We start from the raw sequence: 26,879 nt of genomic DNA on the forward strand, positions 1-26,879 counted from the left end.
AGATGATGTGAAACTTGGAAGGGTTATTAGTAATAGTGCCGATGTGGTAGCCCTTCAGGAGGATTTGAATAAGCTGGACAAATGGGCTAATAAATGAGTGTCAGTTTAATACAATTGAATGTAAGGTCTTGAAATTTGGAATGCCAGTGGAAGAGTGCATACTCAGTGGGCAGAACTGTACTATAGGAAGTGGAGGAGGCAAAAGAGTATCCTGGATTGATAGTCTAGAAATTTGAAGTTTAGGGAATGTGTTGTGAAGGTAATAGAAGATTGCTGCAATACTAAGTATGGTAACCAGCAGAGAAAAAAGAGTGGTGATTTGGTAATTCCATTGTGTAAAGCTGGTCTTACCACATCTGGGTTATTGTGTTCATATATGGTCATCACCAGGAATTGAAGGGGATGAAGTAATATTGGAAAGGGTACAGAGAAATGTAACAAAAATATCAGGGCTATATAATGTTGGATATGATAATTGATTGAGAGCACATAAACAGCAGAATTTGGTGGATGGAAGATGAAGTGATATGATTGAGACATTTAAACTGTTTATGGGAGGTTTTTTCATTCAAAGAACAAGTATGAGACTATTCCTGGAAGTTGCGAAAGGAAGTGGTGAGTAAGAGAGTGAAAAGCGGCATTTTTTCATGGAGTGGTTGAATCAAAGAAAGCATTGCTTGATAAGGTGATGAACATGCAGCCAGTGAATGGGCTGAAGGAATGGTATGATAGACTTTGTGTTGTCTGAGATGGCCCTCACACATTAGCATTATTACTCCATTGTGTTCCTGAATAATAATCTTTAATAATAAATTAAAAGTATAACTTTCCTTGCAAAATTCTGCTTAGCAGGTTTATTATGTCACAATGCTGAGACATCCACTTAAATTTTAGCAAATTAACACATATATTTTTAAAGATGTTCTGAAGTTTGAAAAGGCTATCAGGAAAAATTCAAGATATAAATGTAAATTATGTATGTGCACATGACAGGAAGGATATGTTCATTCTATCTGAAAACTTTTATATTAATATATGTGTGTGCATAATATGCTTTCATTCATTGTATCTATAGTTACTTTACCATTAATTTTCAGAAATGTTAGTATGCATTAGCAAACTTTAGTGTACATGGAACAACTCCAGTATAACCATCATGCAAAAGCTAATAAGTTAAAATTACTGGTTAAAATTTATTTTTATAAAGAATGCAGACCAAAAAAGAATTTACTTGAATTTTCTTAATTGCAATTTGCAAAAACTTCAAAATTTAGTTCAAGGATTTTTTAGTATCAAACATAGATGGGACCAAAAATAGTATATGAAATTAATGCAAAAAATGGAGACCAAAGATATGTATGACAGGATGAAGTTATATAGATTAGGAACATGAATAACAAGAATATGGTACAATGAAACATTACATTTTGGATTAAATGTTGATGCAGAAATATATATATATATATATATATATATATATATATATATATATATATATATATATATATAAATGCATTAAACATTATTGGTCACCTTATAAAGTTTTGTGGCAACTTTGTAATTTTCTCCTTCTCTAATATAATAATCTGATGATGAATTTTTCCAAATGGCCAGTACACTTGCATTAATGCCACTGCATATCATGTGTACTGCAAGTTTCTTTTGTTCTTAGGACTTTTTTGTATATTTTTATACTCATAATTCAAAATTGAATGTTTTATTGCATTATATTCTTAATATTTCATGCTTTTAATCTATATAAATCTGGGTTGAAGGCTACATTGTGATTGGTCAGAATTTAGAGCTTGCATAAAAGTAGTGGTTTTATTCTGTTTTTCCCATAGAAAATTAGTTTCCTTTTCTTCATGCTTACATGGTGATCAGAATACATTATGCAAATTATGGAACCAACTACCGTGTTGGAGTAAAACTTTAGTTTAACTAACAAATTAGTAAATTTGTAAATTAACAAAATAGTTAATAAACAAACCAAAATAAACACTCTACATTTAGACTTTCACAGTAAGGTCATCATCTGGAGTATACACACACATATACAAAGAAACAAGCTGTAATACACATATATACAAAAAAACAAGCTGTACTACAATCTACGTGGCATGCTAAAGTTATTGACCAACCGTTACAGCTATTGGCCTGACCTCTGGTGGAAAAAACAAAACCCTTACTACATCAAAGCTAGAGTCCTCTTATTATTATTATCCATTAGGTTACTAAAGTAAATTAAGCTGGAGAACAACATGTTTACAAAAAGGAAAAAAATTAATAAATAAAAATAAAACTATTACTTATATTTAAGGGTTATCCAAAAAAATTAAGATAATCCTACACTATTACAATCTTAATAGCACTTTGAAACCAGCTTTAAAATTAAATATAGATAGAAAAGTTAAATATAATTCCTCTGTGGATCCTCTCTTGCCATTGGCACACCATGAAGTTTATTGCATCCTATCCGTGTAAAAAAAAAGAGCACAAACAACACATTCAATTTAACACTTTTGGTGAAGCAGGCCTCTCAGATCACGCTCTTAATACCCTACACCAAATTGATTGGATACTTGCTCATTACATCATACAAAAACCTGGTATGAACGGAAATTGAAAGAAGCCTGTGAAATTTTGATTAACTGTCCCAGTCTTAACAATAATGGTGGCATAAAAATCCCAAGAATTTGGATGGCACACATTCAGCCTACTTAGTTTCCAGCAAACCCTGACTTTAGGACTTTAAGCTATTTTTCAGCTTTTGTTGGCCACTATCCATACCAATTGGCTATAATTTATATGTATACTTATATAAGTAACAATTTTATTATTATTTATTATTATGTAACCTAATGGATAATAATAATAGGACTCTAGCTTTGATGTAAGGTTTTTTTTTTCTACCAGAGGTCAGGCCAATAGTTGTAACAGTTGGTCAGTAACTTTAGCATGCCATGTAGATTATAGAGCAGCTTGTTTCTTTGTATATACTCCAAGTGATGACCTTAATGTGAAGGTCGAAACGTCCAGTGTTGTTTCCATAATTTGCATAATGTATTAGAAAATTAGTGTTTCATAATATCTTTTTTTGTTAAGATATTGCTATAATAAATATAGTTCAAAATGGTGCCAAAAGCACACAATCGTAATGCTAAGAAGAATAGTGAAGTTGAGAACAAGAAGACATGCCCCTGTTAAGAAGGTTATTGAAGATATTGAGGAGTTATTGAAAATGAATTAAGCTTCAAAAATAGCGAAATTAAATCAGATTATCAGAGAGAGAGAGACGATATGGGAATTACTGAAAGTAGAGAGGAGTTTGGATGAAAATAGAGAGGAAAAGAAAATTAAGCAGCAAAATAAGAAACAACAAAGCATGGAATCAGGTAAGTCAGTAAGTAAGTAACGCAGTAAATAACGTTGTTTGTAAAAAGAAGGATGTTATTTGGGTACTGCAATTCTATCAAGTTTTCCAGGAGCAAAAATTAAAAATATAACATATGCAATTCAGAAAAGAAAAGTAAACAAGATTGTAATTGTAGTAGGTGTTAATGACTTAACTAGTGATAAGTTCGGTATGAGAGAGGACATGAAAGGGTTGTTGGAAGAGGTAAGAGTGAGAAAGTGAAAATAGTAAATATATTACCTCGATATGATAAAAATTAATTAAGAAGAAGAGCTATGATGGAAAACGATTCAATGCATAAGCTGTGTAGAAGGAATGGATACAAGTTTTTGGATGTGTGGGGTGAGTTTGAGGGAAGACTAGATTTGTATAAGAGGGATGGCCTGCACCTGAATGCGTTTGGCATCAGGAGACTTGAAAAACTAATAACTGGTGTGAGACCTAACACAGAGTCAGGGAAACTAAATTATAATGGGAGGAATGGTGACGATATGAGTGTAAGAGTAACAGTGTTATATAATTGTGCTAATGAAGAGAATGGTCATTGTCATGGAAATGATTATGAGGAAAGAACGATTTCAGCTTTGTGTTTATCCGGTTCAGACCCATCAAATACGTACAAAGATGTCTACATGTATAAGGCATTAGAGAATAATAGAGATCTGCAAGTTGTCCAAATGTGTCATTCAGACTGCAGATAAGAGTATATAAAAGAACATGCAGGTAGCTTATTATGTCTATATAAAAATATTAGGAGTATCAGAAACAAAGGGGTAGAGTTTGTTGCCTTGGTCAATATGTTAGGACCTCAAATTGGAGGCATTAGTGAGACCTTGCTATCAGAATCAGACATACTAACTGGTATTGAGAGTAAAGGGTACAGTATTTTTAGGAAGTATAGGAGAGGAGGAAGTGCTGCTGCTAATGAAATAAGATGACTTGAATTCAGTTAGTGTTCAGAACGATGATTGTAGTACTAGTAACAGTATTTCAGTGAATTTTAAGCCATCTGGTGTGAGGTGGAATCTAGCAAGATCAATTACATAGTGGGGTGTTGTTACAGACCTGTTGGATCAGTTGCTAGTGATGAAGAAATGCATTGCAAATAGAAAAGATCAGTGCGAAAAGAGTAATCATCATGGGAGACTTTAATTATCCAAATATTGATTAGGTATCAGTAAAATCTCACGAGAAGAATGAAACTGAATTTATTGAGATGTTGGGAGATAACTTCCTCAAGCAGCATATGACACAAGGAACTTGAGGTCAAAGAGTGTTAGATTTAATTGTAGTGTCAGAAGGTGTTTCAAAGACATAACTATTCTGCCTCCGGTTGTTGACAGTGACCATGCGGTGCTCACTTGGGAAAGGAGTAAGTTTATGAATGTTCCATTCAGAAGAGGTTACATGCTGAACTACAAAGCAGGAAATTATGACCAACTGAGGAGTATACTGAGTTCAGCGGAATGGTATTGGTTGCTGGATAGAGAGAATAATGACAGCGCATGAGAAGCATCTAAAAAATACTTAAATGATGCAATATCAGAATGTGTCCCAAAGTTCGAAGAATAAATAGAATAGGAGTCAAATGGATGTATAATTTTATAAAGCAAGAGATTTGTAAAAAAAATGGATGATGTGGAAGGAATACTGTGTGCATAAGGATGATGCCCATTATGAAAATTATTATTATTATTATTTGACACCTCCAGGAAGTCCAAAGACTCGTCGAGGGAGAGTGTACCAACAGCTTCGAACGATTGGACCCCTTCCAACTACTAACCACACTCAAACTTACTTAACTGAGCCATTAGTAACAGAGGCTCTACTAATCGACCAACCTTTGCCGCCAGAACAGTTGTACGGAACGCAACTGTTGTACGGAAAGCTAAGTCTGAATATGAAAATAAACTGACTGCAAGCTAAAGACTACTCACAAGAATTCTATCGATATGCTGCAAATAAAAGAAAGAATGAATATGAAAGAAAGTGCCCATTTTGCTAAAAACTATCAACTTGGTGTATGCAACATTGAGTTAACTGCTACCTCTTCTGAAGAAACTCAGGTGTATAAAGAGGAGTTATTAGAGCTATTGCACAAACTGAATAAGAATTCAGCAATAGGGACTGATGGGATATCAGCACAGGTGCTAAATGAGTGTCAGCTGAACTGGCTATTCCTTTGACCAGGCTATATAATTTGAGTCTCAGAACAGGGAAGATTCTGCAGGAATGGAAAGAATGTATAGTAATCCCATTGCACAAGGGTGGTGCAAAGACTGGTGTATCCAACTATCAACCCATCAGTATCTCCGGATACTGATGGGTTGATAGTTGGATACATTGGATACCCCTAACCAATTTTGCAAAAATTGGTTAGGGCTCGTGTTCAGAAATGGGTTGACAGTGAATCTACTTTGCAATGTACAGCATGGGTTTACTAAGGGAAAGTCTTGTTTTAGCAACTTTCTCACATTTTATAATAATGTTACCATTGAACCAGACAAGGGGAATGGGTACACCATGATACTTTTTGATTTTGCTACGGCTTTTGACATAATACAGCAGTGGTTAAGAGGATGGCTGACTGACAGATATCAAAAAGTGGTATATGGGGGAATGTGAGTTTGCAAGTCTTAAGGTAACCAGTGGTGTAATGTTGTTATTAATTTAACAGTGGACCAAGCACACAAGGATCAGTGCTTGGTCCACGTTTGTTCAATCTGTACATTAATGATATTGGGAAGGATTTGACAGGTGACATACAGCTATTTGCTGATGATTCAAAGATAGGTAGGGTAATTAGGAATGCTGCTGATATTCTGTACTTGCAGAATGATTTGAATGGGCTGGAATTGTGGGCATGGGAAAATGGATGTCAGTAAATGAAAAGTCATGCACTTTGGCACAATTAGTTATCCATTGCAGTATTATATTGGTGCTAGAAGAAAATAATCAGGCTAGGGATCTTAGAGTGTTAGTAGATAGCAAGTTGAAGTTCAGGGCCATGTAGCAAAGATTGCAAATGCAACCCAAAAGATAATTGCAGTGCTGAAATGAGCTTTCACAAGTATAGATAAGGATGTCATTTTGCTTCTTTACAAGGCCTTGATAAGACCTCACTTGTGCACTGGTCTGGTCTCCTGGTTTCTGTTGTGATTCTGAAACAGTGAAGAGAGTGCAAAGGAGAGTGTTAAAAATGATATCATGATTGTGGAATACTGATTATGAAGACAAATTGAGAATTTGTAGACTGCAGACACTAAGCAAACAGGAGAAAGAGGGGTGATATGATTGAGACTTAAAACTTTTGAAAGGGTCATACAGAATTTCAGTTCATGGAATTTTTCATTTTATAGAGGGTGGGGAAGGGACAAGAGAGCATCCTTGAGAATGAATGCTGCTAAGAAGGGGGGGGGGGGGTTGAGGGCTTCATTTTTCTCTCATGGTGCTTGATTGGAATGGAACGCCATTAGATGTTGTGTGTGCAAGCAGTGTGAATGAATTGAAGAAAAAGTATGATAGCTGGTGCATGTAGTATGTGGCCTCCCTCGATGAGTCCCTTACTCCCTGGAGGTCTCTCTTTAATAATAATAATAATAAATTCTTTCTTCTTTCAAATGGCACAACAAATTATGCAAAATCTGCTTGCCCAAGACCCTCATTTTTTAATGAGCCTCAGTAAGTCACTGAGCTTCATGAACTGACCATTAGTTCTGTATCTGCATTTTTATAGTTAAAAATATTTTGTTCAGAAGGTTATAAATGGTGACCTTTCAAGAATATTCAGGCTTGCATTTTGGCATGCATGTATTCTTTCTAAAATATATTTTAATTGGTAATTTTAGTTATTAACTTTGAGGTTGGTTATATTGACTAACTATGAAATTTATATTTCAGAAATTTTCTTTGTTAACATGTATCATACAGTTAAGTTTTTTTTTTGGCTGTTTTTGTTTTTTCAGTTTTGAAAAAATACGAAAAAAAGTGAGTGATATTGCAAAAGAAAGTAAAGGTAGCATTACATCAGTTAAGGAGAAGGGTTTGGTAAGTACATATTTTAAGAATTTTAAGATAACAGTTGTCCCCATCATCTCCTAAAAATAAATTGTGACTTTTTATGAAAGTTAATGAATTTGACATGCTTCTATGGTCCTCTCTGTGTGAGGCATATTTTTGTGGTGGAGAAAGCCACCCCAGTGATGTACTGGCCCTTTTTTTTTTTCCCCGTCTCCTGGATCACCATCAGTGGATTCCAGCACATTACCCACCGCATTTGCTGTCTGGTGCAGCTGGTGAACATCTGGGGGGAGGGGGAATCCTGGTTACACTCTTTTGCCCTCTGTTTCAACAAAAAAGGGTGGTCCTAGATAGCCTGGTCAGAATCATTTAGCTAGCAGGTTTGCCTGCAAATGTAAATGGTGTTACAGTAAGTCTTCTTCCCCATTGTTCAAAGATAGGGTCCTAAAGCTTGCCATGATGCTGGTACAGCATATAATTAACCCTGTTGTTCCACTCCCAAATGCAGTCATTGCTTGCCAGAGAGTGGGCATCTGTGTGACTCCGTGGTGAGTGGCAGAGGAAGAGATCAGCTCTGAATTAAAAGACCAAGGAGTGAGATCCATGAAGAGAATACTCATAAGTAGAGATAATCACCTGTTTCCCACCAGGAATATCATCCTTACATTCAACTTACCTAAATCACCATTGTCTGAGAAAGCAGAATATCTTATCTGTCCAGTTAAGCTCTATATCCTGAACCCTTTGCACTGCTTGGAATATCAAAAGTATAGTCATTCTCAAGCTGCTTGTTGTGGCAGTAAAGATAATGAAACAATTACTGTAAGAGCAAAACACCAAAATCTTCTATGAGGAAACCGCCAGCATACTCCTGAGCATGCCAGAAGTAGAATGATGAAAAGGAGATCCAAAAAATAAAAACTGGACAGTGCATCACTTACCAGGATGTGAAGAGGCAATATTCTACAAAAGCTGCAACATCTAGTGGTAAACCCTCTTACACTGAAGGCAACTGTAACTTAACACGTATGTCAGTCCTATCTTCTCCCAACTACATCCCTAAACAGTATGATATACTTGCTATCTATTTAGAGGGTATCAAAGAGAATATGGACTCACTCCTGATTACATGCAAAAAATGTCCTACTACATGAGAATCCACTAGTGAAAAAAAAATGAAATGTTTACCACAGAGAAGTGCCTCCAGACCCATTAATACCCCCCTCACACACACACACACACACACACGCGCACAAATAAAACAGTTAATATACCTAGTGGTATACCAGTTTTCCGATGTCTTGAATATTTTTCCTGTTGACACAAAATGATGGACAGTGGCTGTCCACAATTCTTTAAAAAGAAAAATCAAAGGTCAATGAAAACAAGACCACCAAAACTAAAGAACGAAAACATTTCTACAATGGATTTGTCATGATTTCCATTAAAACATTGACGATATCAAGACTCTTTTGTCTTGAAAAAGTAAATCAATATGCTTCTGCCTGCAGGAAACATGATAGTCTTGCATTATGAAATGTAGCCATCATTTGTAAGGACTGGACAGGGGATGGACCTGCCAGTGGAGAATTCATCATCTTTGTGGACAACCATATCCCCTTTCAGCAAGTTCCACTTAATTCAAACATAGAGGCAGTTGCCATCTGACTCTCAGTTGGATCTCTTATAACAATATGCTGCACTACCTACCCCTGTTGCAGATATCTCTCAGGATGACCTTGATGGTGTCATGTTGCAGTTACCATCTCTTTTACTTTTAATGATGGATTTGAACAGGCACAATACTCTGGGGGTAGCATGTGAACTAACAGAGGAAGAGTTGTTGAGCATATGCTCAACAACAACAACAACAATAATCTATCCCTCTTAACTACAGGAAGCAACGTATTCTTCCATATGCCTACCCAAACATTCACTGCCATTAGCTGATGACAACTTATTTGAGAGCAATCATTTTCCCGTTGAAATCCACTTTATTGCATGGGCAGCCATGCATTAGGTTACAGATGTCACAATGGGAAATTGAGCAAGCTGACTGGCTCACCTTCTCTTCCTTATCAGAATTCAATTCTGTGAGGTCAACTGGTATGCCAATGATGGAGTGAATCATGTAATAGCATATTACAGAAAGTGTCACAATTATAGTTTCTGAAACATCTAATCAGTTTCCACTCTTCATTTTGAAAGTCTTTGACAGGTTGCCATACAAATTAATAACTAAATTTAAAAAACTAGAATTGGATAAGAGTCTAGTCAGTTGGATAGGTGATTGGCTGTCAGATAGGTATCTGAATTGTCCATTGAGGAATGTTATCCTACAAGAAGAAGGTCACAAGAGTTGTGCTGCAGGGATCTGTTTTGGAGCCATTTGTTGTTTAACTTGTATGTTAATAACATTGGGATAGACTTAATAGAGAGACAGCTGTTTGATGATGGAAAGTCAGGAAGAACTATGGGAGTATAGAGTGGCTTGCGATAGTCTCTGTGAGTGAAGCTGATAGTTTAGGGTTGCAAAGTATAAGGTCTTGAAATTTAGTAGGCAAGAGTTGGTATACTCAGAGGCTTTTTAATTTAGTAGGCAAGAGTGAGTACATTCAGAGGATACAATTAATGGGAAATTTTGAAGGAGGCAGAAGAAATGAGAGATGTGGAAGTTGTGATCATCAGAGAAATAAAATTCAAGGATCATGTTGCTAAAATTGTGAAAGCACCCCAGTGGATTATGATAATGATATTGAAGACCTTGCCATGCAGAAACAAAGACTAAAGAAAACCTCGCTTAATGCGAATTCGATATGTGCAGTAATCAGTTAACACGTTTTTTTTACGTTATGCGAAATTTGTCACCAGTCTGCAGCAAGTGTAAAAGCTGGAAATAATTAAGAGACACGAAAGTGGTGCTAGTAATACAATGATTGTGCGAGACCTGGGATGCAGTGAGTCTACAGTTTGGACTATATTAAATAAGAGCAAAAGAATATAAAGAACACGGATTAGCTTGCTGCTGCTTCTTTAAGCATGTAGATCACCCGAAATAGAAGCCATTTGATTATCAAGATGGAGCATCTTCTATCACTCTGTATTGAGGATTATAAACAAAAGAAACCTCTAAATACAGGGAATATTCAGCAAAAGCTCTCTATATTTTTACCTAATTGAAAGAAACCAAATTTCTAGAAGAATGTGAACGCTTTACTGCAAGTTTAGGATGGTTTGACCATTTAAAAAATCGAGCTGGACTGCATAACCTAAGAATAACTGGGGAATCTGCTAGTGCTGATAAACATTCTGTGCCAAGTTTTCTGAAGAATTTCAAAGCATAATTCAGGAGGGTGATTATGATGATCATCAAATGTTCAATGTCGATGAAGCTTGTCTCTTTTGGAAGCATATGCCAACAAAAACTTTTGTTATATCGTTGTTCTTCGTACTTCTCTATATTTTAGTTCTATTATGTTTGCCTTATTATACTATAATTAACTCTTTTCTAATTCTCTATTATCCTTAACACTCAATTCAATTTGCATCTATCACTCTCTATATTCTACTCAATCTATAATTTGGGCCGTTTCTTAGACTAGTCACGTGTATTCTTTATTTATTAGAGGCTTTATCTTAGGAACAAAGCCCTTAATTCCTACTATCTGAGACTCTCCTGATCAAATATTGATGAATTTATTTGATACGCTGCGCCAGCCAATATCCTAGGATAGATGAGACTCTTATCCAAGGAGACCTTCTCAGAATAATATACAGAGGTGAAAGTTCTAGCACTTATACACGTCTACAATCCACTTCAATTCGTCTATATCTAACTTTGTTTGCAGTCGTGGCTTATCTTATAAATACCTACTATACATCTATATCCCTCCTGCTTAGGTTCAGTTTTATGAGTGGTAATTTGAATTCATATTTCAAGCCAATATCAGGTATAAAATACAAAGCATGTTTATTGTGAGGTCTAAAATTCATATACAATAAAAGCATCAAACACATAGTTAATTCAATTTCATTCTAAGTAAAATTAGGTAACACAGCTAAACACCCTTGAACGTGAACACTAACTTGCTCTACAAAACACTCATTAATATACAGAAAATGCTAGTTTAGAATTAATCCATTCAATTATTTCTAAGTAATAATTTCTCACATTAATCATAGTCATCACATACAATTTCCTTCTCAGACATTTCTTTCCAGTTGGGACAGGTCACTGCCAAATATGGTATTCACTTAAAAGTTCACTATCAAATGTCCTCACTCTAAATTTCATACAGTGTCCGTTCATTTCTTTAACTGTAAACATAAAATAAATTCTGTACTTTACCATTCCCTGGTATGATTATCTGGTCTGTCCACAGCTTTGTCTAGACATCTCGATCCTTCCGCTGGCTTTCGTCCACTTGGTCAATTATGATGGTCGCACGATATGGCCTTTCTGAATGATTTGGCGATATGCTGCCCTGGTTTTGTTCCGTTGCCACTTGCAGTCATCAGCATCACCGGTCCTTGGTCATGCTCTGCTACTCTGTTATGAAGAGATAGCTAGCCGGGACTCTGGAACTACGGGCACTGACTCATAACTTCTACGGGCGGTCCAGAATCACTCAGGAGACAGGTGAGAGAGCCAATGTCCAAGAAACAGGAACCAGGAACAAAAAAAAGCCTCTAGAGAGGGGTAGGGCAAACCCTTTTTATATCACCTCTTTTGGTGCCCTCTTTTGCTATGTTTTCTGCATGGCACTCATCTTCCGTGCTTAGAGTCTTCCGAGAAACGCGATCGAGCTTTGCTTTCCATATGATTCTCTTTGCCTTGGGCCATAAATTACACTGGACGGCTAATACGTGACCTTTACTTTTGCTTACATTCAATTAATTCACATACATTACATAGGGTATTCTCTTTTTAACTACATTTATATACAAAATTCCTTTCATGACCTTGGGTAAACAAGATTAATTTCACATCTCTAAATCAACATTTTTACAGCCTTACTTAAGGTTAATATATGTGTATTTTCTCTCTTGCCCAAGCACAAGTTTTCTCCTTGTTTACATTTTAGACTTGTTAGATCTTGAATGAATAATTTCTTTCTGTGCTAAAAACTATTAATTCTGAATACCTTTTTTTTCCCCAAGAATTAAAGATCATTAAAATCGATGCAAAATGAAAATAATGTATTTATAGTTTACATCGACAAATAATTACATCAAAAAAAAAAGCTAAAGACATTTGTTGATGTAATTATTTGTCTCCAAGTTTTGCTCCTCCTCCCCCCAAAATTTTCTGCAGATGCAAGCCTGTGCATACGGTCAAATTGACGTGAAATTTGTAGCGTGGGTTGCATAACCCCACATGAGAGCACACCCAACCGAAATGGGCACACGATGCCACTGGTAGACATATTATTTAAAATTATAAAAACAGAATTAACTCACATAAAATATTATTTATTAGTAGAAATTTCCCCCGAGTATCACAGGCATCTTCAGTACATGTATAAAGCTAATTAAACAATAACTGACAATTCTGAAAGGTGCCACCTAAGTAGCTAATGTGAGATAACTAAAAAAGGTAAATTTCCTAACTTATTTTAAATAAATAAATTATATATGTATGTATACAATTAAGAAAAGTTAGGAAAGATTAGCTGGATCTGTTTAAGTTAGGAGAGTGAAGTAAAGTTTCACATGTTTCTTTATAAAGCCGTTCCATGAGGAACTGACTTTTGTAAAGGACTCTTTTCTTGTTCCAATGAACTCAATGTCCAGTGTTGATGGCATGTTCTGCAAGGCATTAGTAAACGCGTAGCAAAAGTTTTAAAACCACTAAATATTTTTAAGGACAAGTTTTTACATCTCAGTTATCCAGGTGTCTACCAGATTCCTTGCTCTTGTGGGTTATCTTATTTCGGATAAACAAGAAGATCTGCTTTTATTCGGCTAGAAGAATACCAGTCTTATATTCAATACCTTGATCCCGAACAGTCTGGACTTGCAGAACATGCCATCAACACTAGACATAGAGTTCATTGGAACAAGATAAGAGTCCTTCACAAAAGTCGGTTCCTCATGGAACAGCTTTATAAAGAAACATGTGAAACTTTACTTCACTCTCCTAACTTAAACAGATCCGATGGTCTACATCTATCCCCTTTATGGGAGATAGTACTTTATAAATCAGCTAATCTTTCCTAACTTTTTTTAATTGTGTGTGTGTGTGTGTGTGTGTAATTTATTTATTTATCTGTTTTTTTTAATCAATTAGGAAATTTATTGACCTTTTTTAGTTATCTTACATTAGCTACTTAGGTGGTGCCTTTTGGAATTGTTGGTTATTTTTTTTTAATAGCTTTATACATGCACTGAAGATGCCTGTGATACTCAGACGTAAATTGTACTAATAAATAATATTTTACGTGAGCTAATTCCGTTGTTATAATTTTAATTATTAGGTGGTTGGTTGCTGATGTGGTGTAAGACTAGATAAACAATAGTTAAACATCTTGCCAAATAAAATCCTGGTGTTTGTTCAGGCTGACATACAAATGAATTACTTCACCAGAATTCCTCAAAGCATTGAGACAAAAAATCATTTTTAAGATAAGGCATTGAAACCACAGATCATTCCATTTTGGAGTTTTCTGCAGAGGCATGCAATAAGTCCTGAATTCTCTTTCATTGTGAGTGACTGACACCACCACATTGTACATATTGTCATATTTCATAACTTCTGCCAGTCCAACCTATGTATAACTTTCCACAGAAAACAGTAATTTATACACACTAGGATATTTGAATTCAAGAAAAAAAAAACAATGCAGTGGAACAGTGCAACTCACTTAAAGGAGTTCAACTAATCAGTTTGTTTGCACAGCATCCTTAAAAGAAACCAGGGTGTCATTTGGCACAGTGTTAAGGAAATCCCTTATCTAATCTTGTAAAACATCACACCTGTACTGTCAATAACCACTTATGAGCTATCCAAACCAGTTAAGTATGTATAATCTTTAGCTCTAAATTATTACTTTGTTTAGAAATCAGATATAACTGTGATGATGGAAATAGCAAAGCATTATTTAATGCAAACATGAAGATCCTGCATTTGATGCAGGAGCAACATGAAGCTTAGTTTCAGAAAATTTCTTTATTAACATTAATATATAGCTATTATTATTTTCAGTGCATTCCAGAAATTTAAAAAAAAAAAAAAAAAAGACAAGCCTTATAAATTCAAGGAACTAATCAAGCTCATTCAGAACAGGCTTTTACAAATACCCATGCCCACTCATTTTGAAGTACTGTGGTAATAATCACAGTACTTCAAAATGAGTAGCTAAGTAAAACTAATGTGAAGCTTAAGCAGTGAGACTGTTGCTGGGAAAAAATATAATAAGTGATATGAACAAGAGGTGATGTGAAAGAATACAATTGGCTTTGTAGAAAGATGGATACAATATTGCTTCATAAATACAATATCTGCTGATATCTTAGTTTCTGAGTAGTAGAAGTGAATAATAATGTAAATAAATGCATATCCAGAAAGATATTTCTAAATATCTTCATTGCAGTTGAATATACTTACATTATTAATAGCAGTACCAGTGTAAGATGGGACTGATTTCTACCACTTCTTGAGAACCAGTTGCTAAATGTTAATAATTTTTGGTTTTGAAAAACTTGAAAACAAACAGTAACTTACAGTACACTTATGATATTTCTTCAGTTGCTCTAAACTCTTCTGGCCTATGAAAGGATCAGCATTTATGTAAGAAGTCATTTTGATGTTGTATGTTAAAAGGTATATGCATGGAAAGTACATTCTGGCAACATGTTAAAGAAATAAAAATCCATAGGTGAACACTGAGCCTAAGATATCATCAGGTTAGACGAAAATACCTGACAATAACTAATGCTCCTTAAGAAGATTAGTAACTTCATTGTGCCATCTTCATCTCTTCCATTACAAAATGTTTTCTTAGCAATCTACACTTCCTAAGAAAAAATCATTAAAACTAGATTATTGTATAGAAAGTTTTTGCACTTGGTTAGATATAAACTTAAACTTGCCAAGAAACTATATTCTTGTTTAATCCTTTATGTAAGTATAAGCAAACAAAGTTTGAGCAAGAAGTATCTTTGCAACTAGGCTATTTGTATATATAGGCTGATGACTTTACATTAATTGTCTTACTATCCCATAATCCAAAGCACACTTCCTTACAGAAATATATATTGCTATGCATTATGGAACGGTTCACTACTGTGACCAGTTTTGACCTGTACTGAATTCTCATCATTGGGAGCCAGACCGAAAAGAGATATCAAGGTTGAATGAATGCAGGGGTCGTATATTTCTCATATACAATTAGTGAAAAGTGTATCATCTTAGTATTAAAATACTCTAGATTAGAGGTATCTTCACTAGTCATAAAGATACTTCACTTGCAGACTTTGTTTACTTACACTTGGATAAAGGATTAAACAAGAATATACTTTTTTGGCAAGTTTAATTTAATTTCTAACCAAGCATTAAAACTTTTTACAACTGCCTGTGATCTAGAGTATTTTAATGATAAGGTGATGCACGTTTTTTACTATTTATATATGAGTAATATATGATTTCTGAACAGTGATTAAATTCTAAGTGAATAAGTTCCAGGGCCCTATACAAAATTACCAATTGTAATTGTATTTACCTTTGGATGCTATCCAGGGAAGCTTCAAACCTCCCCATCCCTTTCATCATGCATTCGTAATCAGACAACTGTTTGATATCGACTTTATATACACATTCAAAACTGTAAACAATTGTTGAATAATAACACAATGATGTAGGCATAATTACCGTAAAGGGAGAAAAGTCACAAAATAGAAAAATGTTCCTACAAAATAACCAATTATATTTACCTTTGAATGCGATCCACTGGTCGAGTGTCCAGCAAGTTCCTAAATCTTTCCTTTCGTTCAGCATATTAATATTATTGCATTGCAACTGATGGGAATTCTGTGTTTCTGTGGATTCATTACAGACCTCTTTCTCTTCAAAAACTACACATTACAAACTGTCATTTCAAACTCGTTTTGTATTATCGCTGTCATCTGAGCTGTTTTTCAGTTTAAAGAAGGTACCAATGTACTTATCCATAGTTGAAATACTGTATTTACTCAAATATAACTCGCACCCCTGATTTTACTTTTTGAAAAAAGAAATTAAAAATTTTCGTACATGAAAAAAAAGCCTTAAACATGTCGACATCGGGGCGATAGTAACCTGCTCCCATTGGTAAACAACACGCCCTCCCCAATAGCCACTATACTGCAGAGGCAAGAAAAACAAGTACTTTTATTATGTCAGTGAATAAAGTACAAGCACTCTATGTAATATATTTCTCAACAAATAGTGCAATTAGAGACAACTGGGATAAAAACGACACTAATGAATGAATCACATGTCCCCCCCATACAGAAACTATGCTGTATAGACTCAAGTAAAACCATATGCTGCACTGGCAAACACAGTATGTAACTAAAAACTATTGTTATTAATTAGATGTCTGTGAGTTCGCTCGTCATAAAGCGGCAACAAAATTCAACCGAACGTGTTAAAATTTGTAACCATATTAAAACTAAGAAATATATGTGAAACTGCCACAACATTCACTATATATATATATATAGTGAATATTGTTATGGCAGTTTCACATATTATTGGAATTCGGTTGAAGAGAGTTAGCATTTCAACTCAACTGTCGGCTTGCTTTTATCTTTCCATCATGCAATCTTTTGCTAATACCACACCAATCATATGCTTGTCTTAATAACCTGCCATTGCTGTCTGTTTCAAATTAGGCTTAATTACTGTAAAGGGAGAAAAGTCACAAAACAGAAAAATGTTCCGGGCATCGTCATAAAAAAGTTCCGGGGCCAGGCCCCGGCTGAAACCTTGGTATCTCTTCTAGGTCTGACTCCAACTGATGACATTTAATAATGTTTGTCTTTGGGCTTGAATCTGGGGAGTAAAGCAGTCCTACTTGGCGGTAGGTTTTTGTTGTAGAGCCACTGATGAGAGTTTGATCAGTTTTATAGTGATCCTTTTGGGTTAATCAGTGAGGTTTAGTGATCTTGTAGATCACTTAGAGTTTTTGGAAAAGTAACCCTACACTTTACATCAATGAAGATATAAACTGGTCTTGGTAGTGACCCTTCCCATAATGCGTAGCAGTATACACTTCTGAAAGGAAGTCTGCTCTGCATTGTAGGATAATAATGTAACTAATATGGTTATCAGCCATCATGAAGATATTTCATGCATAAACTTTGTTTGCTTACATTGTTTGCTTTGTTATCAGATTGACGTGGAGGAGATTTTTCATAGAGCAGAGAGAGAGAGATTGACAAGGGTAGAACAAGAAGTCATCCCTTGAAGCTGTATAAAGAGAGTGTAATTAGTGCGGAAACTATGAATGGGTTCAAGACATGGTTTGATGATCTCATGGCGTGAGTGCTAACCTCCAACAGTGAATCTTTTGAGTCCTTGGAGTCTGATGTTAATAATGCAGTTGTTTAAAGTTATTTAAATTTAAATAGTTGTTTAAAGCAAAGATAAAATGAAAAAGTGAAACACTGCTAATACTAAAATTATCCATGAATGTAACAATCCTAAGGCTGAAATAGAAAAACTTTTGTCTTTTATCTGGAATACTTGTTTTTTTTTTTTAAACTCTAGCTTTTTGCTGTAAAATTATTGAGCAAATTCTGTTGAAAATTTAGTATAGTAATATCCCACCTTACAATGCTTTGCTTTATGATGATCTACTCATACAACGCTTTTCAATTATGACTAATGCTCATTTATACAACATTGCATTTGCTCATATTATGGTTTTAGAGACATGATGCTTCCCTGAATCAACTAATGCATAGTTTTCACGAACTGTTTGTTTATGACGTATTTGCTTGTTACATCTCTTTATGTCTTGGTGTTTTGCTGTGAATTATAAACTCTTTATAACTATTATTTTACTTTATTGTAGTTAATAATGACTGATAAAATAAAGTAAGGATGTTGTTGCTTCCAGTGGGGGGGGACATCTAAACTTATCACATTAGATACCACAACTAAAATAATTAAATATAGTGGTAATGGCTTATTGAACACTGAGATAAGGCTGCAAGCTAAACTTACATTGCTGTTATAGTTGTTTAAAGAAAAGATAAAATGAAAAAGTGAAACACTGGTAATACTGCAATTATCCATGAATGTAACAATCCTAAGGCTGAAATAGAAAAACTTTTAATTGTGTAAATGACCAAACTGGTAGTTGTGTTCCCTTAAGCCAAAACTATTCAGAGTAACTTATTCTAAATTTTTCATTTGCATAACTGACATAAATTAATACTTTCTTTACATTGTTGGGCTTAAAAATATTATTAAACCATTACATACACCTAGTAAAAAAGAGTGATTTGCTATTCAAAGAACTTCACTACAGGGGTTTGCCAATATATCAACATTATGGAACTTTATTTCTTCAAGTATTTGATATGCTTACTACTAAATTTTCATTCTTTTTATTTTCAGAAAGCTAAATTGACAAGGAAAAGTAGACTTTCAAAAGAAGCAAGTACAGAATCATAACCTCCTGCCCTAAATGTATCAGTATGCCTTAATCCAAACAGGTGCTATTATCTTGAAAGTGGCAATCTCCAATAAGCATTTTGTAATGTGTGCTCATAAGATACATCATGGACTGCATACTGAAATTATCATAACATTTCAATTTTAATAGGCAATAACAGTTTACTGTATTATTATTATGATTTAATTGGTAACTGAAAAGAAATGACTTGTAACAAAAAAAAGAAAAAAAAATCCATTTTGTAACACCAGAGGTAAACTGTTTTGCCTGTACATTTTTATATATTTTGTGGTTTAAAAAAAAAGCCAATTTCCTGCATTGCATTGTATGCTAGGAGAAACTTTCTATTACTTGAAAGTGTGGAGGACTTTTATGTAAATAGGAAATGAAAAAAGCCAAAATAACCTTCATCAGTAAGTAATCATCTTTTTGTATAGATAACTTCTGTACAAGTTTGAATGATGCAGTAATGGTTTTGACAAAATTGAAACCACAGAACAAATTTTTGTAGTTTCAATATATTATAGTGAAATTCAAGAAAAGGGGCAGGTTTTCAAAAAAGAATAAATAAGAAACAGCCATTAAAACATAGTTCATATTTTAGAATCAAATTAGTTATCTTTATACATGAATATACAATATGCTGCACTTTTAAATGTGGATCACATAATCGTTTTTTATAACTCATAGATGGTGAATTAATTCTGTAATGGTCCTATGGCTAGTACAGTAACAAACCATTCTTATAGACAGAAAGACTATAGAGACCAGTACTTATCCATTCCTGTTTGGATAGTTTGTGTATTAATACAGATGTTAGTAGAGAATTATGAATAATGTGAAACTAAATCTTATTTAAATGACAAAAAATAAAATTGCTTGTGCTTTGCATGCCAATTAGCATTGAAAAACTATCATAGATTTCATGGTATTGTATACTATTATATTCTTCAAGTAAAACTATGTTCAAACATTTTTACTTATCTGGAAATTTTCTTCTTTCTTAATATTTTAATGTTTTTTTGCATTGAATAATAACTTTGATATATAGTTATATGTAGCATATATAAATTTAAATGAAGTGATATTTATCTTAATGTCTTCATTTTATTTATGTCTGCCAAATTTCTTAGAGTAGAGCTTGCTTTCTGCTTAAAATTTCAATCAAAACAAATCAAGGCATAATTATGTCATGAGAAGTAAGATAGTTTCATCTTGTTGTAAGTCTCAAACATGTGAACACAGTCATTGAGAAGTAGTGAGCTTTTTACGATTGTTACTGTTTTTGCTTACTGGAAGCATAATGACTGGGAGCAGACTAAACTTAGATTTGATATATAATTTATTGAATGTTTTTGTTATGTTCATCTGTTGTTAGTGTAAAGAATTTTTTTACTAACATTTTTTTTCTTATTAACTCATGTAATTAGTATTATAGTAGATGCTTGCAGTAGAATTTCTGTAAACTTAATATTTTATTTGTATAAATTTTTAGTGAGCTTAGAGGTTGTGCAGAAAAGTTCTGCGAACATCATGTCAAATTTCTAGTCACACTGTGTGTTCAGAAAATGCCATCACCACTTGTACTTATTTCTATATATGTATTGTATATTTTCATACCGTATTGTGAATAGAATCCATTTCTAACTTTTTGATCTTATGAACAAGCTATTTATTTTAAACACCTTAATATAATTATAATGAAAAATGCTTGCCATTAAGTATTTTTATATGCATTCCAAGAATGCTTAATATTAAGCAGTTAAATAATTTTTTGAACTTCTGGCATGCCAATATGCCTCTTCCATCTAGAATAAAGTTGAAATGTGTAAAATTTCTTTGAAGTCTTTTAGTTGCATTTTAGGGTTATGTCAATGATGTCAAACATCAAAAACTGTTATATAATAAAGCATATGTATTTTGTTTTTAACAATCCTATGCCTATGATAACAGATAATGTGAATAAGTAAAGGTTCACACAAAAAAGAAAAGAGGACTAGTACTAATAATAGTTATTTTATTAAAACATTTATACCCTTTCTCTTATTTTATTATTTGATGCTAAATTTCTGCAATAGCATTCTTTATAACTTGTGATAAAGTACAGTAACCAGATACTGTATAAAGAAACATGCCTATCTTCTCTCATTACTAAGTACTTTGTGATTAGTTGGTCTTGTCATTATATTAATGTATTAATCTGAATCATAATTGGCATTCTGTTTTGTTTTCTATATAAATTCTATCTTAATTAGTATATGCTCAGATTAAATTGTGATATTTTTTAGTTTTATTTAAATATTATTATTATCATATGATGGTCTTCCATCACTATACATAGAACAAACAATATTTCATATCATTATACAAATCTGAGTCATTCCACTTAAATATCTTTCAGACAATGAATAATGTTCATTGATGGAAAGAAATTCAAATCAAGAACAAGGGTTACTCTACTACTACCTCATTTATTATATGTTCAGAACAGTATTTCACTTGTTGATTTAAAAATACAGAGTGTAAGAAGATGGTACTTTCATTATTCTATATGAAGGAAAAATCAGTTTTAATAAATGTCATAGAAAAAAATGTATTTAAATTCATGCCATCATTAAAAATCATTGAAATTATCTACAAGGAAAACTGCAGTACAAATCAAGTGAGGTGTATTATTTTTATCATCTCCATTATTTAGCTATAGAATTTAATACATTTTGAATGAATAAATATTCCTTTTCCAGTGAATGATAAAATTGTTGATATACAGTTATTTAAATCAAATCTTTCTAATTTTAGAATGCATTTAAAATTTGTTTTTTGGGAAGTTGCAATTACTTTATACTATAATTGCTTTAGTTAAAATAAAACCATTCTTGTTTACTATATTGCATTGTCTTATTGTTTTGCATATACCATTTGCTTCTGTCTTAAATATCAGTATATGAATTGTTTTTAAAAAATTTTAAGTTTGTTCTCAAAATTATGCAAGAAGGAAAAAAATTATCTGCATCTGTCAACAGTTTATATAGTCTTGTTACAACACTCTCAGTGATGCTAATTATAAGGGGTGGGGGTCTGGAAAGTTCAGATAAACACCTAGAACAAAAATGATATTAAAGCAACTGATATTACTACAAGAAAGAACATATGAGGATATAAGAACATAAGTTAATAACCTTTTGTTCTGGGTGTTATTAGAACTTTTCAGACCCCCCCCCCCCATTGCTTCTCACTCTCCTGCTCACACCCTCCATATACCATTTCCATGAATGGTCTTTTGTTCTACCCTTGTCTCCCTCTTCTTCAAGTGTCATCCCCTAGAAGGAGGTTGGCAACCATGTCACGGAACCTTTTTCTTTCTTTTGCTTCTCTGGAACCTTTATGGTAATTCAAGCCAGTTCAGTCCTTAATGTCTTCAAACCACATTCTCCTGGGTCTACCTCTCCCTCTTTTTCCATCCAATTTTCCTTCTAATATTAATTTCTGAATGCCTTCTTGTCTAGTTAGATGTCCAAAATATTTAAGTTTTCACTCTTTAATTATTTTCATTAATGTTCTTTTCATTTTTGCTTTCTTTAAAACATCTTCGTTTTTCATTTTCTCTGTCCATGGTATTTTCAACATTCTTCTGATGGTCCACATTTCAAAAGCTTCTAATTTTTTCTCTGCTTCTTTATTTAGAGTCCAAGTTTCACTGTTGTAGAGAAAGCTTGACCAGATATAGCATTTTATTAATCTTTTTCTTGTGTCTATATTAATGTCTCTGGATGTTAGAACAGTTTTCATATCAGTAAAGGCTTTTCTTGTTATCTCTATTCTTCTTTTTATTTCTTTAAGGGAATTTCCTCTATCTGTAAACATTTGTCTCAAATATATAAAAGACTGAACCTGTTCAATTTTCTTTTTGTTAACAGTTATGTTTAGTTTCTTATTTATTGGTTCTTTTGATATAATCATGCACTTTATCATCTGCAAACCTGAAGTTGTTGAAGTTCCTACCTCCGACTTTTACACCATTCGGTTCTGAAATATTTTTAAAAACTTGCTCACTATATATGTTGTACAGTAAGGGTGATAAGATACATCCTTGCCTTACTCCTTTTTTGATTTCAAAGTTGCAAGAATATGTATTTTTATATCTTATTGAGGCCATTTGATTCCAGTATATATTTGTAATTATACATAGATCTTTTCCTTTTAACCCATTATTCTGTAGGATATGTATTAATTTCTCATGATATATTGAATCAAATGTTTTGGTGTAATCAATAAAACAAAGATATATGCTTTTCTGGTTGTCAAGGCGTCTTTCACATAATGTTTTCAAATTGAAGATTCCTTCTCTTGTACCTTTGGTCTTTTTGAAAACCTGATTGAGTATCTTCTATTTCTACTGACAAAGTGCCTTTTATTCTTTCAAGGATTATTCTCAGTAGTAATTTTGTAACATGGTTAAACTTATTAGTCTATATTCTGAACATTCAAAAATTCTTGGAATTTTGGGAATAGTGACAAAGATGGATTTCCTTAGTTCATCAGGGATGTATCCTGTATCATAGATGTTATTAAAAATAATCTTTAAGTCATTAAGTGTGTTTTCATTTACTTTCTTTAACAATTCAGTAGGGATCTGATTAGGGCCTGGTGTTTTACCTGTTTTCATTTGACTTAGAGCATATTCTGTTTCTTCATATGTAATTGGTTCACCATCCATATTTTATATATCTGGTGCATCTGTGCGATCAGTCAAACAGTTCTTTTCCATCTTTTTATGATATCTTGTATCTCTAGTAGATTTTTCCATTTTGAACCTTTATACAAGGATTATGCTTGAAATTTTTCTTTTTATTTGTCAGGGCTTGGATTGACTTATGCATTTCTTTACTATTGTGTTTCTTGTCCTATTTCTTTACATTTTTCATTTAGCCACTTGTCTTTAGCCTTCCTGCATTCATTTTTTATGATTTTACTGAGTATTCTATACTGTTGTGTACTTTTCTTTTTTCGTCTTTCATTCATAAATTGTATTTAATTTTTGGAATAACCTCGTTAGCTATCTTATATATTGCACTTCTAAAATTTGACCACCTGTTTTTAATTTCCTCTGTGTTACAAAGTATATTGTCTTCTGTTTTATATCCTACATGATCTAATTTCTGAGTTAAACACCATTATGTTGTCAGTATATTCAGAGCTGTGAAGTCAAGTCTTTCAGTATGGTAATTTTTAGAAATGTTTTTAAGTTTAATTTTTAAAGTAGACACAACAGAGTTATGGTCTGGACCTATATCAGCACCTGGATATGTTTTTATGTTGGTTATATTATTTTTGTACCTATTATTTATCATTATGAAATCTATTTGGTTTCTTATAGATTTATCTTGGTTTGTCCAAGTATATAATCTGTGCTTTGGATGTTGAAAGAAAGTATTCATTATGTGCAAATTGTTTTGAATGCAGAATTGTATCAATCTCTCACCTCTTTCATTTCTGTTGCCTAGTCTAAATTTTCCAATAACTGGATTTTCTTCCCCTTCTCCAACCTTTGCATTCAAGTCACCCATCACTATGAGTACCTCATTTGATTTTACATGTGCTATAGATTTTTTTAAGTTATTATAAAAATCTATTTCTTCATCATTGTGAGTCATCATAGGGGCATAAACCTGGATAATTATGATGTTAAAAGGCTTTGCGGCTAATTTAATAAGTATTATTCTTTCGTTTATGGGCCACAGCCCCATTACACATTTAAAGATGTCTTTCTTAATCATGAAACCCACTCCATATTCATGCTTCTCTCCACCAGAATATACAAATGTAAAGCCATCTTTTTCTAGTTTTCCTGTGTTAGGCCATCTTGTTTCACTAATTCCCATCACATCAACCTTTTTATTTCCTGTATAAGGTTGCCAAAATTCCCTAGTTTATATAATGTTGTCGTGTTCCAATTTTCAAGACTGTTTCTTGTTTTCAAACGAGGAATATCAGATGCCGACCTTCCTTTCGGATTTAAGTTGACATCATCATGGAGTGCACTTGCAGCGCTTGTTTTACTCACGGTTTCAGTGTCTTCTTCTCTGTAACTAATTACAGCTTTGGACATTGCAGAGGTTCCAATTTCCAAAGCATAGCTTGTAAAATATTTTTGTTTCTCCATGGTCGACTATAGGATTGAGGATAGTAACGTGGTGAGGCCCCAATCTCTTCCACTTCTGCATTAGCCAGCTAAGATGGCTAATGCAGAAGTGGAAGAGATTCTGTCAGCCATTGATCTGTATTCAGATCAATGGCTGACAGAATCGTCCACCAATGATGAAACAGCAGATGTCGTAGTCCTAACATCTCCCAAGCTGGCCACATGACGTCTTGGGAGATGCTCTTTATAGCTTTCTGCCAGCTTTTTGCTTAGTATCAACTTTGCCATGGCTCATTACGACACCATGTTTCCGGGGGTCCACGTGGAGGCATGATACTAAGACTTACTGGGTATGGCCCTCCGTACTTCACCAAAACATTGGCACTGCCATCTATATCAGTTCCATCAGGGTTTTTGACCATGTTGTAGGTTGCGAGCCCACCATGGAAATCCATCCCAGGCTTAACTGTGCTCAACATGCTACAAGCATGACTGATGGCTAGTCAGAAAAGATCCTGGTAGGAGAACACAGCTAACCCCACCCTTGTCTCCCTCTACTCCATGAAAAATCTCCACCACATTAATCTGGTAACAACCCATCAGTAACTTATGTCTCAATCATATCATCTCTTCTTCCTCTATTCACAAGGCTCTGCAAGTTATGTTCAATAGGCCTGATACCGACTTAGTAAAGCCTTATACAATGGAACCATAAAACCATAACTTCTTTGCTTCTGGCATGTCAATGTGCTCCTCATTATTGTCATGTTCTTATAATTTTAGCAATGTGATCCCTAAACTTCAAGCCTCTATCCACCCCCCCCCCCCAAATCTCTCATCTCTTCCACCTCCTTCAAAATTTCCCTATTAATTATATACTTTACATTCTAACCTTGCACTTTGCAGCATTAAATTGATAGCTCCACCCACTTGCCCATTCACATAATCTATTAAGATCCCTCCTGCAAAGACACAACATCTGCTCTACTTCTCATAGTTCTTTCTTCACAACTTTGCTTCATTGGCAAACAGCTGCATATCTCCAGTTAAGCCAGTCCCAATGTCATTGTCACAAGACTTTTTACATTACAAATTAAACAATAATAGTCCTAAAACAGATCCCTTTGATATTTCACTAACACCCTTCCTCTTTTGGGATACGACTCCTCCATACACAACCTGCTTATAACTATTTGAGAGCCAATCAGCTATCCAACTCACTAGTCTGTTATCTAATCTCATCTGCTTCAGTTTATCTACTAGAAATTCAAGTATACCACTATGCATCTCCTTTATTCAGTGAATTTTGTATTACAAAATTCACTGAATAAGTAGATTAAGTAGATCATACATAAGTAGATTGCTAAAGCATGACCTCCTCCCTAATAAACCCATGTTTATCATCATAAAGAATAATGCTATTATCTAGCTATTTCTGAATCCTAGCCCTTAACAATTTCTCTAACACCTAACAACTCAGGACACCAAGATTACCCTATAATTTGTAGCCTCATTCTTATTCCCTTCTCTCCCCCTTGTGAAGTGAAATAATTTTTCACACTTTCCATTCCTTTTTGACTTGTCCTGTTTCACGACTCATGTCAGACAGGTGTGGCAAAGGTGACATTAATTCCCGAGT

At 33.9% G+C, this 26,879-nt stretch overlaps 1 protein-coding gene across 1 annotated transcript in view; it reads left to right on the forward strand.

Moving 5' to 3' along the window:
• Positions 1–21,981, forward strand: part of LOC150102406 (uncharacterized) — a 357,402-nt gene extending 335,421 nt beyond the window's left edge. The window contains exons 20-21 of the mRNA XM_090399570.1: positions 7,381–7,462; positions 19,041–21,981. Coding sequence (XP_090255696.1) covers positions 7,381–7,462; positions 19,041–19,097 — 139 coding nt within the window. The 3' untranslated portion in view covers positions 19,098–21,981. The remainder of the gene's footprint in view (positions 1–7,380; positions 7,463–19,040) is intronic.
• The last annotated feature ends 4,898 nt before the right edge of the window (positions 21,982–26,879 follow it).

Source organism: Typopeltis vanoorti, chromosome 10 (assembly GCF_054136105.1).
Source record: "Typopeltis vanoorti isolate ZY-2024b chromosome 10, IOZ_Tvanoo_1.0, whole genome shotgun sequence".
NCBI lineage: Eukaryota > Metazoa > Arthropoda > Arachnida > Uropygi > Thelyphonidae > Typopeltis > Typopeltis vanoorti.